Here is a 12,949-nt window from a genome sequence, read left to right on the forward strand (position 1 = left end):
TTCTTTAAGAGTTATTGGTGGTTTGGCTTTAGCCTGAAATTTATTACGCAGCCAGGTGGGATACTAATCCAGTATTGCAGCTGACCTTTTAATTTTCTGAGTTAATATCCACAACTGTGGAAAAGCACCGCTCAGGCTGACTTTTCTGGTAACGTTATTAACAGCTCATATTTCTGTTTCAAAATATTTTGACAGATGAACATTATTGACTGGTACTGCTGCCTAAATTGTATTAGAGTAGGCATGAGTGCAGGAGAGATCAGAATTTTTCTACTGACTCCCATCTTGCCCTGCTTGAGTCTAGTGAAGACTACAGGTCCAGTGCCTTCTGGAATTGATTTTAATGAACTACTGTCTACTGGACCATGCATCTGAGAGTATACTGCTGGTGAATGGAACTTTATTCTCATGAGTCATGACTGTGGTTTTTTGTAGGGATGGGAATTTAGCCACTAAGCAGATTGTCTTTCTTCAGAGACCCTTCCTGCCCCAGAAAACCAAGAAGAAACAATCTAAGGTATATGGCCTTGAATTGCTCTATGTGTTTGTTTTGGCAAAGCTTTCATATTCTAATTGATTTTCCACATCAGTAAGAGCAGCTTTTATAAAACTGCTGAGATTTAGAAGATTTGTTGAACACTTTTGAACTATGACATGAACTCTTTAAGTTAATGCAAAATAGTAAAATATTCAGAAGACGCAAGAACCCCTAACAGTTTCAGTGGAGAGAAGGGGATTCTGTATTATATGTTCCCTCTCCCCAATACACAGTTTGAAACACAATGATTTGGGCAGTGACGAAGTCTGGATTCAGCCTTTGATTCCAGGCTGCCACTCCCCCTTTGCCTTCTCTAGTTGATCTGCAGTGTTCCTAAGAGGCGTTGCTACTTGTTGCACTTACCTACTTGCACAAAGAAATCAAAACATGCAAATGTTAATGCAGGGCCGGATTGAGGGGGGGTAGTCTGTCCCCAGCGTCACCAAAGAGGGGGCTCCAGGCGCAGCTGCCAACCACCGGGAGCACGCCAGCGACAGCACCGGCGGCTGAGCGGCCACCCATGCCATTCGCTTGCCCAGCAAAACACAGGGAGCATGCAGCAAGCTGGCCGCCCCCTCAGCCGGGCAGGTGAATGGCACGAAAAGCTGGGAGGTTGCCCGCGCTACTCGCCTGCCCCGCTGAGGGGGTGGCCAACTTGCCGCACGCTCCCTGTGTCCTGTGGGGCAGGCGAATGGTGCAGGCGGCCTCCCAGCCCTCCGTGCCATTCACCTGCCCGGCTGAGGAGGCAGCCAGCTTGCCACTCTCCCTGTCCTGCTGGGCAAGTGAGTGGCACGGAGGACTGGGAGGCCACCCGCACCATTCGCCTGCCCCGCAGGACAGGGAGCGCGCAGCAAGCTGGCCGCCCCCTCAGCCGGGCAGGCAAGTGGTGCGTGCAGCCTCCCAGCCACCGTCGCTGCCACCGCTCTGCTGGTGGCACGCCCGCCCCCACGTGATGATGTCATGAAGTGCCGTCATCACACAGTGCCGGTGCTTGTTCCCGGCGCTGGGAACACTAGATCCAGCACTGTGTTAATGCAACATGTAGCTAAACACGAAACACTGTTGTGTAATTTGCATGAAACAACAATTCACTAGTTTCTGTTTAATAGATGTACATGGTCTGACTACAGTGTAAAAGCTATTTTTTAAAAAAAAGCTTACACAACACATTGACAAGCTGATCTTGCAGTATGCCCTTTCTGAAGTTCATCTCATTTATAAAGATTCTTGTATTATAAGAGGTAGAAAAGGCTTGATGAATTTGAAAGACATTTGAACACTAGTAAGCAATTGCAAATATGATTAACTAAGGTCTTATACACAAACTCAAATCTCACAATCTGGTGTGCTTCTAAAATACAGGAACAAAATTCAGAAATTAATTTGGGCACTTCATCATATGATCCGTTAGCTTTGAAATAGGATACGTTCCATTCATTTCATAAACCTGTCCACATAACTAGCAAGAATTCCTTGCATCATAAAATATTGTCTTTATATGAAACAATGTTAACTTAATAAACTAGACTGTGTATGCATTAATAGGCAGACTTTCTGAAAAGGTGTACCATACAAATTTCTTCGATTGACCTTTTTCTCCTTCTGTTGCATCATCATAGTTTGATACTGATGTCAAAATATGTTGGCTTATTGCCTCAGGATTTGAAACTGAAGCTTATAGAAAGGTAGCATGCAAGAGGGGAAGTTCCATGTTGAATCTGCCTGTTTTTTTTCCCATGATCCAAAGACCTGTGTATATAAGGACTCCCCATTTTCATCCATAAAGGAAATGGTCCACGTACACACGGTTTTCAGTTTCTGTACTAAACTTTCTGTGGCTCACAGAGGAGAATGGAAGAATGCCAGCACACAGAAGTCTGTGCATGCACTGGAGGTAATGAATCATGGCTCACACATTTTAAAAACTGAGCAGATCAAAAGGTTCTGTCTTGGAAAGATTACGGTTTTCTTTAAGAAGCTTAGCTTACACTGACAGCAAAGCTAACATGCAAGCTAGCACCTCTATCTAAAAGTCCTTCTAGCTCTCATTTTATGATACTTGATTAATATTCAGCAATTATTGATGTGTGTCATATTTTTTATTTCCTTTTGTCAAATGGAATTTAAATACCTTTCTATTGGTATTTAATATTTCTCTAACATATTCCTTACAACTATATCTATTTGCAGTTTCACTGGAGATTCTCCAGAGAAGAAAGGTACCACAAGCAAGCAAAGAAATCTCTGAAGGCAAAACTAAGCGCCAGAGAACAGCAGATGGCAGAAGAAAAGCAAAGCTTGGAAGTCACAGAAAACACAAGAAATTCAGAATCGCAGTTTCCAGTAATCTCAGATCTGGATGATGTGGAAGACAGAACTGAAGCTTTTGAGCACACAGATGTGCCCAGCTATGAGAATGTGGTGTCTGAAGAACAATGGAATACATGTCACGAAGCTGATAAAGACACAGGAGTCTTGTGCTTGGATCTGGAAGGCAAATGCGAAAACGATGAAGACCCAGCATTCCAAGATCATTGTACAATAGATGGCAGTGAGTGGAACTGTTCGGCAGAACCAACAGAAACATCTTTTGACACTAGGGACAGTTATTGAGGGTAGTTATTTGCCAAAACAAAGAACCCGTTTTGATTACCACTGGTGAAAATTAATGAATTACTGAAATTGATTTGGCATTGTTTGGTTTTTATAAGTACGCAACATAAAAATAGTAGTATTGCATTTTGAACTTTTGTATGCAAATGTATGCAGGCTTTGTTTTAAAAAAAAAACCTATGGATATTGAAATTTTTAAGTTGCCTTTTAAAGCAAACAAAAGTTAGGCCCTGTACTATGTTCACATTTTAAATCAAAGTATTATTGATGTGTGTGTCATATTTTTTATTTCCTTTTGTCAAATGGAATTCAGGATGTAAGAAAAAGCTTTAAAACGTGGTTACAATTGTATTTCTCATAAATGTTTCTATTTGTATTGCTTTTGGAATCACTCATCTCTTACAAAATTTAAAGCAATAATGACAACTTTGAGTTTTGTCTGGGAAACCACGAGTAGCACAAGGCAGCTATTGCTTGCGTGCTGAAGAACCTACTTCATGTTCAATTACTGTTTGATCAAGATTATGTAGGATGTTTAAGTTGCCAGTCAACTTGCCACAATGTTTGATACACGTTGAGCATAACTGTTTAATTTGTATATATTTCCTAAAGTTAGACGCTGAGATATTTGTCAATTCAGTTTGCCAGTATAGAAGTTCGTATTGAGAATTTTCTTCAAGAAAAATGTTAAGCTCGTAGTAGATGAGTAGAAGCCACTATGGTCCCAAAAGACACCAAATAATAAGTAAACTCTCTCTCTCTCTCATACACACACCTTTTTAGCTGACCAGTACACGATGTACAATAATTGTTCTTATTTTGAAGGTATATTGATCTTTACAATAAAACTTGTGTAATTTGAATTTGTAAAGCTCTTGAATATTCTTGAATTTTTAATCACTTCTTAATATACATCCCTGTAGTTGCTTCTCTCATTACTAGGCACCTCCACTGTGTCTGCATTTGGGCAATATTTAGAATCTGTAAAGTGTTTTGAAGATGCCTTTTGTCCTTACACAAATTGAAACTCAGAGCCTATAAACAATATAGTTTCTTTTCCCTACTGGCTGATGTATGTCTGATAGTTCCCATTAGTTTCTCTGTAAAGTATTTTGACTCAATAAAATGTGGTCTCTAGGTGCACATCATGCATGCTTAAGCTATTTTTTAAACTGTCAGTTTCATCTACGAGCAACTGCAATTTGCAGAATGCTTTAAAACAAACTGTACTACTTCAAATGGCCATATAAAAGATAATGGAAGGATACTTTAAATCACTTCATTTCACACAATACACAAAGCCATTTAATATATTTTTCAGTAATTGAAGAATGTTTGCTTTGGCTTCAGCAACTCAGCTGAATATTAGGAAAATTGCATTGTAAATAGCTTTAATTACCTGTGGAATTCAACAGAGGCAGCTGTCCACCCTGAAGCAACCATGAAAAGTCCATGGCATAATTTTTATTTAACTGCAAATTAAATACAAATTATAATGTTAGTCTACATTTTAAAATGGATAGGGCCATATTCAGTGAAAATACCCAAAATGCTACAACCAACTTTAGACGTGGTAGTGAACTTTCCCATTTCTGTAGTATTTGGTCCAAAATGATTGCCAAGTACAAACCTCTTGCTGCAGCCATTGCCAGGCTCCTGCTTTAGGTAATTTCCTTTCCAACAGATGTCTCATACTGTAGCATTCATTCCAATCCTGCCTGCTGTTAATTGAGACTCCTCTTCCTCCCCTATCAAATCTCCAGCCATTTTACTTCTCCTGTGCCAACCTGAGCTCCAATCAATCCCCATCCTCCTATTGTTGTGTCACTTTGTTCCTAAACTTTTGAAGTCCCGCATGTGGCTGGCAACCATGCCAGTGGGGAATACAAAGGGCCCTTGTCTGAATCCCTTGTGTTTGAACCGTTCATGATCTACATGGGATTCTCCAAGGTTCGGTTTTGCCACTACTATGAATTTTTAAAAATCAGTTTCTCCTTAAATGACAGCAGATGGAACAATTAAAGCAGACTAAAATAATGGCTCTACTTTAAAGATGATTGGCAGTAGATGTCAATCAGAGTTGCACATCCCCCCGCCCAAATTGTACCTCACCTGAACATCTCACACACACAAATTATGCCTGAATATTCTCTCAATGAAATTTCAGAAATCTATTTATTCGCACAATGTAATAGAGCAAAGTCCTTTTAACTATGGTAGGTAGGGATTAGGGGGAAGGGAGAGAGAAAGAATGCCTTCCATTTGCTAACCCATTGCTAGAAACAAGATGCTTCTAGCAAAGTTAAGATATATTTGTCTGGAGTCAGAAGCCGTGGACAACTCCCTGGCCACTTCCCTGCCTCCCTGCCCCAACAGAACTCACCTGGAGCCCCAGGTGGGCAGTGGTGGCAAGAGCCTCAGCGGCGGAGAGGATAGCAGCAAGAGTCACATTGGCAGGAGCTATGCCAGCAAGCTGGGCCGAGCCACAGCCCCAACAATCAATCAGCAGCTGCAGCGATGTGGCCAGGAATGAGCCCCAGCTTCAACAAGGGTGGGGCAGCAGCTGAGATACCCACCGTCCAGCCAGAACTGCCAATCAGTGCAGCCCCACCTCCAGGAGACGCCAGGAGCTCAGGCCGGCTTCAGATTCCGTGGGGCAACAGCAACCGGCCAGCGAGCTGCAGCCCTGAGCAGGGGCAGGGCTGCTATAGAGGGGATGGCCAGTCAGTCCCAGGAGGGAGAGAAGGGCGGAGCCAGGGGGTTGTGGTGACCACTAGCTCAGGTGTTGGCTCTACACCTTGAGGGCTGGGGAGTGGGCACCAGGGCAGGGCTAGTAAACAGAGTGTATAAAAAACAAGGCTCCTAACCCCGGCCGGGGAGGAGAGTGGAGTTCTGTTCGTGATGTGAAGGGCAGCCTCCTCAGGGGGCACAAGGCTGAATGGGCAAACCACCCCAGCACTGCGACCCCCAATTGTGACAGCCATGGGAGCCTCCTGACAAGAGGCTGACCAGGCAACCCGGAAGCTAGAGGTCAGGGACAGGACTGCAACTCCTCAGTCGGCACCACAGCAGGTGGGCGTGCGCAGGGGAGGAATACGGCAGAACCTGACAATATTCTCAATGTAGAAAGAATATGCGCTAGCAACACAGCAAGAATAAACATCTGTATGAACAGAAGTACTGAAGAGTGATCATCTAAAAAGAACTCCAGCTTCTAGGAGAAATAATGGTCAATGCACTGCAAATGACAGAGTGGCAGTCTTTCCTCATGCAAGAAGATGGTGATAATACCTCATATAAATTTACTGCTAGTTTGGAAGGATTCATCTGAAGGTGCAGGCATGAGCTTGAATTTATGAACCTGATTAATCAAATAGAAGGCTTTTATGTAGTAAAGAACCGAGAAATAAAAAAACAAGTTGAGTATGGTAAAGATGCAGCTAACTCTCTATTGTACTACTATTATCTTCTTACTTTTTATTGAGGCAGCCTGTTTTTGGTAGCAATAGAATCAGTAACATTTATATGACTGCTGTCCCCCATTATGTAGGAAGTATTTGCCTCAGCCAGAATCTTGCATCTATGGAATTGTCCCTGGAAGTAAGAAGGTACTTGTGGCGGGTTCACAATCCTGTTACCATTGCATGGAGGAGCTGTTTGTGTGACCTCGCACTTCTAAGAAGGCTGTATCTGCAGTAACCTACCTTACAGAGCGGTTGTGAAGATAAAATATAAGTGGATAAATATATATAGGCCAACCTGAGCTACTTAAAGGAAGGGCTGGCTAAAAATGTGATAGTTGTGATTCCTATCATCTTTTTGAGCCTCCACAATTAAGCCACATGGCAGATGGGTGGAAGCAACCGTTCATACAACTGGTATCTGGCTGCACCACAGTAAAGTCCTTGTATACCTTCCCCTACTAGAAGACCAATTTCACAGAACAAAGCTGTTAGGATACAGATATTAAACTTCAACCAAAGTGAAATATCGTTAATGAAAAGAAAGGCTCCCCCCCCTGACTTAAGCTCTTGATACTGGCCTGACCATGCTTGCAGTGACTAATGTTGGCTTACTGCACAGTGGAAGCTGTGGCTGAAATAATTTTCAAATCCATTTGTAGCCCTTGTCATTAACAGAATCATGTGCACTGTTGCTGTTTATATATTTTACAGACGTTCTAATTGAAACTTTTTGTGTTGAAAGGTAGGCAGTATGACAAAGCACAGACATACATACACTCATTCTACCTTTGTCAGAATTGTATACTATTGGGGCTGAGCAGCGATAGCATTCGAGAGGCTCAGGCAAATGTCTGACTAATCTTTTAACTAAAGTTTGATCGTTAACTTCTTAGGTGCTCGACCAGAGCAATGACTCTCTTTTCATCTCTTCCCTGAGCAAAGGACTAGATTTGCTTTCTGAACCTACTTAAAGAGCTGTCCTACAAAATGCATGCAGATTTTGCATTGCACACTAAAAAGATCTGCAAGGAACATGAAGCCACAGTCTTTCCAACATAAACAGCTGCTCCCTAGAGAGAGGGACATTCACCAACCCTACCACACTATAGCCTTTTGAACAGATGCCCCAGACAGGCCCACAGCCCGATTTCAAAATGGAAGGATGAATTTTCACTATCAAAAATACTTAAAGGAGGAGAAAAGAAAATCTCTCTCACACACAGCACCATTACTTGCTACCTTATAGCAATAGAAATAGTTTTTCAAATGTAAAGAGGTACTTTGGATGCTAAAGAAAAAAATTTCCTCATGCAACCAATACAATCTTTGGTCCATTCCTCCCACTGTTGCTTACAAGCAAAAATGAAAATACCTAAGTTGTTTTGAACTGTCCTATTTTCCTTTTATGTCAATGAAACTTTGGTTTAGAAGGCCATGCTTCCAACAAATGCAGGATGATCGGTGTCCTCTTTTATGCTGTGACTTCTGCAGGTTTCTCCGGTAGAATAAATGAGCCGTCATGAGACTAGTCTGCATGAATAATCTTGTATCCTCTTCAATTATGGAGGCTTCACAGCAAATGAATTATAAATTACTCAGTAGTTATATTGAAAAAAAATGCTGCTGTTTCACTATTAGATCATTAAGATGCATGATAAGTCCCAGAAGATTCATAAGTAAAGCATTCATGCAAAATAACTAGTAAGCAAGGAGGCTGAGAGAATGTAATTTAGTACTGTAATTGCAAGGGGATTTTTTTTCCAGGGAAAATAGGTGATTGTCACACTATCTTTGAAGTGTTTGTGATAGTAAAGATAAGTTCTGTTTGCTGCACTGTGTACAGTAAAAGCTTTATTGACCTACACCTGGCTAACCAGACAGCTTGGTTAATTGGTATGCACAGGTCCCAAGGGCACACTTGCAACCACCCATTTGACACTACTGCCTTGTACCGGGGCAGCTGCAGGCGAGTGAGGCCCTGAGTGGGCACTATGTGAATGGCTCACCTGCATTCCAGCCAAGTGACTGGAGTGGAAAGACCCCAGGTTACTCATATAGGGCAATGAGAAAGCAGCAGTGAGAAGTGGGCAGTGGTAGAACAGGCTGCAGGTCCTCCTTGACATGGCCACAGCCCACTCGGGACTTCTACCTCCTTCTCATTTGGCAAAAGCTTGGTTCATCAATATATTCAGATAACCAGCAAGCCCCATTTCCCATGGAAGCTAGTTAACAAAGCCTTTTCTGTACTTGAAATTCACTAAGATATTTGTGCTGTGGCAAATAGACTTGCGGTGGGCGGGACCTTGCTGAAATGTCTAGGTGTATGTGACAGCCTGAAATTAGAGAGGCATGCCCTTGTAGTAATCAGTCCAGGAGAGCAGGATTTCATCCCATTTCGGAAGCTAAGCAGGGTGGCCCTGGCTGGTGTTTGGACAGATCACCAAGGAGGTCCAGGGTCACTATGCAAAGGCAAGCAATGTGAAACCATCTCTGCTCATCTCTTGCCTTGAAAATCCCATGAAGGGTTGCCCTAAGTCAGCTGTGACTTCACAGCATCTTAAGGTCATGACGAAGAATAGAGAAAATGTGAGAGAGGGGAGGAAGAGAGACAGACAAGTTAGCAGGAAATGGCAGAGACGCTGGTATAGGTAGCGTTTTGCAAGGCAGGAATGCCACATAAAACACTGATTCATGCTTATGCTGTTGCATCTCTAGAAGTACCTTCCTCATTTTCTACCTCCTTTTCAATTGCATACCTATTATTTTTAAAGGAAAGAATTTTATTTTAAAAGCTGCTATAGAACACTGGTATATAGTTCCTCTTTCGGCTTGACTTGGCTACTGTCATAAATAATCTCATTTTTCAGGAAGATTAATTCTCAGTGGCTCAGAGAGTTTAAAAAAGATCAGAATTGGCATTTCAAAGAAAAAAGGCTTCCTCAATATTTATGCAAGTTGACAAGAGCTCCACTCCCCGGGTGCTCTGCACTGAACCAACCTAGTCTCTTCTCCCCCTCCCCCATTCCACAAAGGGTAATGACATGACACCTTTGAAATCAAGGGGAATTAATCCATAATAAATTCTCCTTGCACATCTTAGGAGCAGGAAACAAATACTGCTATTCAAGTCTGTCAGCGACTAAGGAAAGTTAAAATTGAGTTGATAAATAGGAAGTAAGAACTTGTGTGCTTGTGAGGATCCATAGAATGGGAAGGAGGGGAGAAAATGTCATTTTAGGGGTTCAGACAAAGAGTTTTGTATTTTGTTCCTCAACTGACCACTGTCCTTAACATTCTGTGCCTCCAATGAGCATGCTCACTCCACACCTGGGGGTTGTAGGGAAGGGGAGACACTCTAAATTTTAAAGCTTTATTTTAGATATATACCTGGAGAATATCTGAGCATGCATAAATATCTGAACATCCTCTCTTGGACAAGGGTGGCTCTGTTTCACTGCCTCTGTGAGAAACACTTGAGTCTGAAGCTTGTGGATCAACCAAAAAGCAGAGGAGGAAGAGTGCTTTTGAAATAATGTTAGCAATACAGAATGGATACTAGCCTATTTAGCTCCAAATGACAGGCATACTATGACAGGCCACATCACTTGGTGTTATGCTCTATACTTCAGATTTGACAGCCAGTGAGGTGTAGTGCTTAAGGCTAAGAACTGGGAAATCGGACTTTGAATCTTCACTCTTTCATGATGTGCCTTGTGTGTGCTTGGGCCAGCCACATACTTTCAGCCTTACCTGACCTACAGGGTTATTGTGAGGATAAAACAGGGAAGGAAGAATCATGTAACCAGCCAGAGGTCCTTGGAAGACAAGCAGGATAAAAAGATACATTCAGTTGATATATTAGATTTTAGATTCTACGTCTGATAAGGTGTTAACACTTGAATTATGGCATACCAAATCCCAAGTGGTTAGCCATTAGTTCATTGTTTGATCTGGAATCTGTTAATAAGTCTGTGGGGCATCAATCTGGAGTGACTAGAATACTTACATTGGAGTATCTTTGTTTTTATATTTCCATGGGCACAATACAGTATCTTTAACCATGGAGGATTGTGAAGCACTCCGAAGGGATCTGTCGAGGCTGGGCGAGTGGGCATCAACGTGGCAAATGAGGTTTAATGTGGCCAACTGCAAATTAATGCACATTGGGCCAAAAATCCCAAATATAAATACACAATGATGGGGTCCAAACTGGCGGAGACTGACCAAGAGAGAGACCTTGGAGTCGTGGTAGATAACTCACTGAAAATGTCGATACAGTGTGCAACGACAATAAAAAATGCCACCACCACTATGTTGGGGATTATAAGGAAGGGAAATGAAAACAAATCAGCTAGTATCATAATGCCCCTGTATAAATCAATGGTATGGCCTCATTTGGAATACTGTGTACGAATCGGGTGACCACACCTCAAAAAAGATACTATAGCACTGGAAAAAATGCAGAAAGGGGCAACTAGAATGATTAAAGGGATGGAACACTTCCCCTATGAAGAAAGGGTAAAGCGCTTGGGGCTCTCTAGCTTGGAGAAATAATGACTGAGGAGTGACATGATAGAGGTTTACAAGATTATGCATGGGACAGAGAAGGTAGAGAAAGAAGTATTTTTCTCCCTTTCTCACAATACAAGAACTCGTGGGCACTCAATGAAATTGCTGAGCAGTCGGGTTAGGACAGATAAAAGGAAGTACTTCTTCACATGGAATTCACTGCCACAGGAGGTGGTGGCAGCTTCAAGCATAGACAGCTTCAAGAGGGGATTGGATAAACATATGGAGCAGAGGTCTATCAGTGGCTATTAGCCACAAGGTATAGATGGAACTCTCTGTCTAGGGCAGTGATGCTCTGTATTCTTGGTGTTCGGGGGGGCAATCAGTGGGAGGGCTTCTAGCGTCCCTTCCCCACTGGCAGACCTCCTGAGGACACCTGGTGTTTGGCCACTGTGTGACACAGAGTGTTGGACTGGATGGGCCATTGGCCTGATCCAACATGGCTTCTCTTATGTTCTTATGTTTATTCTGCCAGTTACCTGCTAGGTTATCAGGTCACTTGGAAAAGTTTAAAGAACATTTTGCTTCTCTTTGAACTATCGATGATCCACCAGCATTGGCCGCATTCTTTCAAATTTGTAGATTCATTTAATTTGGGGGCAAAAGGGAGTAGGCACAGGTACAAAAACGTCTACAACAGATGTCTCAACAGTGTTTGCTCCTTTTTCAAAGGCAGTATCTACATACCCATGTTAACCCAACTGTATAAACTTCTTTCACCAGTTACGGTGTCTTGGCATTGCCCTCAATCCAACTATTTAATCAGTTCCAGCCAACTAGTACCATGATAACAATTAACAAAAACAGTGAATGACTAATGAAAACCCTCTTTTATGCAAACCCAATGAAAAAATGGACACAAAATAAGGATTTAGTTCAGCATTCGAGTCAGTGCTTCCAAAATTTACATCACAGAATGTTAAATCTGGGATACAGATACACATTCTCTGATCACTATATTGAGAGAGATAGGATAGGGAGAATCCTCAACCAAGTAGCAGCATCCCGTGAGCATCCATCTGGAGGCATAACATTAGAATTAGGTGCAAACATGTATGCCCAGATTACATGTTTGATTTCCTAATAAAATTGCAAATGGGGCCCATGTCCTTTGGTTTGAGACCACATACAAGCAATTAGAATTGGCCAAAAGACAGCCCAGATAAGAGCTCAAATATAGGAACACGAAAGAGCTAGCCAAACTAGCAAAAAAGATAGAGCTAGGAACTGTAGCTAAAGCTGTTCAGAGATTTCTGTGGAAAGCCAGGCAGTAAAGAGACCAACTGCTATTTTAAGTTCAGGACATACCAGAATGCGTATGATCGTAACACCTGAGAAAAGCATGGATCTAGGGTGGCCAGTCTCCCATTGTGGGTAGAGGATCTGCTGCTCCCACCCCCCCATGCCCGCTTACCTGTTCAGTGGGGGGGGGAATGCACCTGCCAGTGTGTGCTCCCAGGCCACACAGCACACTCCCGCACGCTGCAGCAGCCCAAGCCAAGTCCAGACTGGGGCTGAATCTGGCCCAAATCAGCCTGGATCAGGCCGCTGTGGAACGCAGCCCTATCCATGCTAAATTGGCCTAAATTGGCACTCACATGCTCCACAATGGCTCGATCCTGGTCAAATTGGGGCCCCTAAGGAGCATGGAAGCACTTCCAGGGTGGCCCGTGGCCTGCACGATGACATCACTTCCCAGAAGTGACATCATCATGCTGGCTGAAACCCACAGGATAGCAGGTAGGTGCCGAGCATCCCACCCCGG

At 42.8% G+C, this 12,949-nt stretch overlaps 1 protein-coding gene across 1 annotated transcript in view; it reads left to right on the top strand.

Annotated features, from left to right (window-relative positions):
* RFTN1 (raftlin, lipid raft linker 1) overlaps window positions 1–4,014 on the top strand; it is a 202,791-nt gene extending 198,777 nt beyond the window's left edge. The window contains exons 9-10 of the mRNA XM_054991528.1: window positions 436–517; window positions 2,729–4,014. Of these exons, the coding sequence (XP_054847503.1) occupies window positions 436–517; window positions 2,729–3,151 (505 nt within the window). The 3' untranslated portion in view covers window positions 3,152–4,014. The remainder of the gene's footprint in view (window positions 1–435; window positions 518–2,728) is intronic.
* Window positions 4,015–12,949: the final 8,935 nt, after the last annotated feature.

This window comes from Eublepharis macularius, chromosome 11 (assembly GCF_028583425.1).
Source record: "Eublepharis macularius isolate TG4126 chromosome 11, MPM_Emac_v1.0, whole genome shotgun sequence".
In the NCBI taxonomy this organism is placed as follows: Eukaryota; Metazoa; Chordata; class Lepidosauria; order Squamata; family Eublepharidae; genus Eublepharis; species Eublepharis macularius.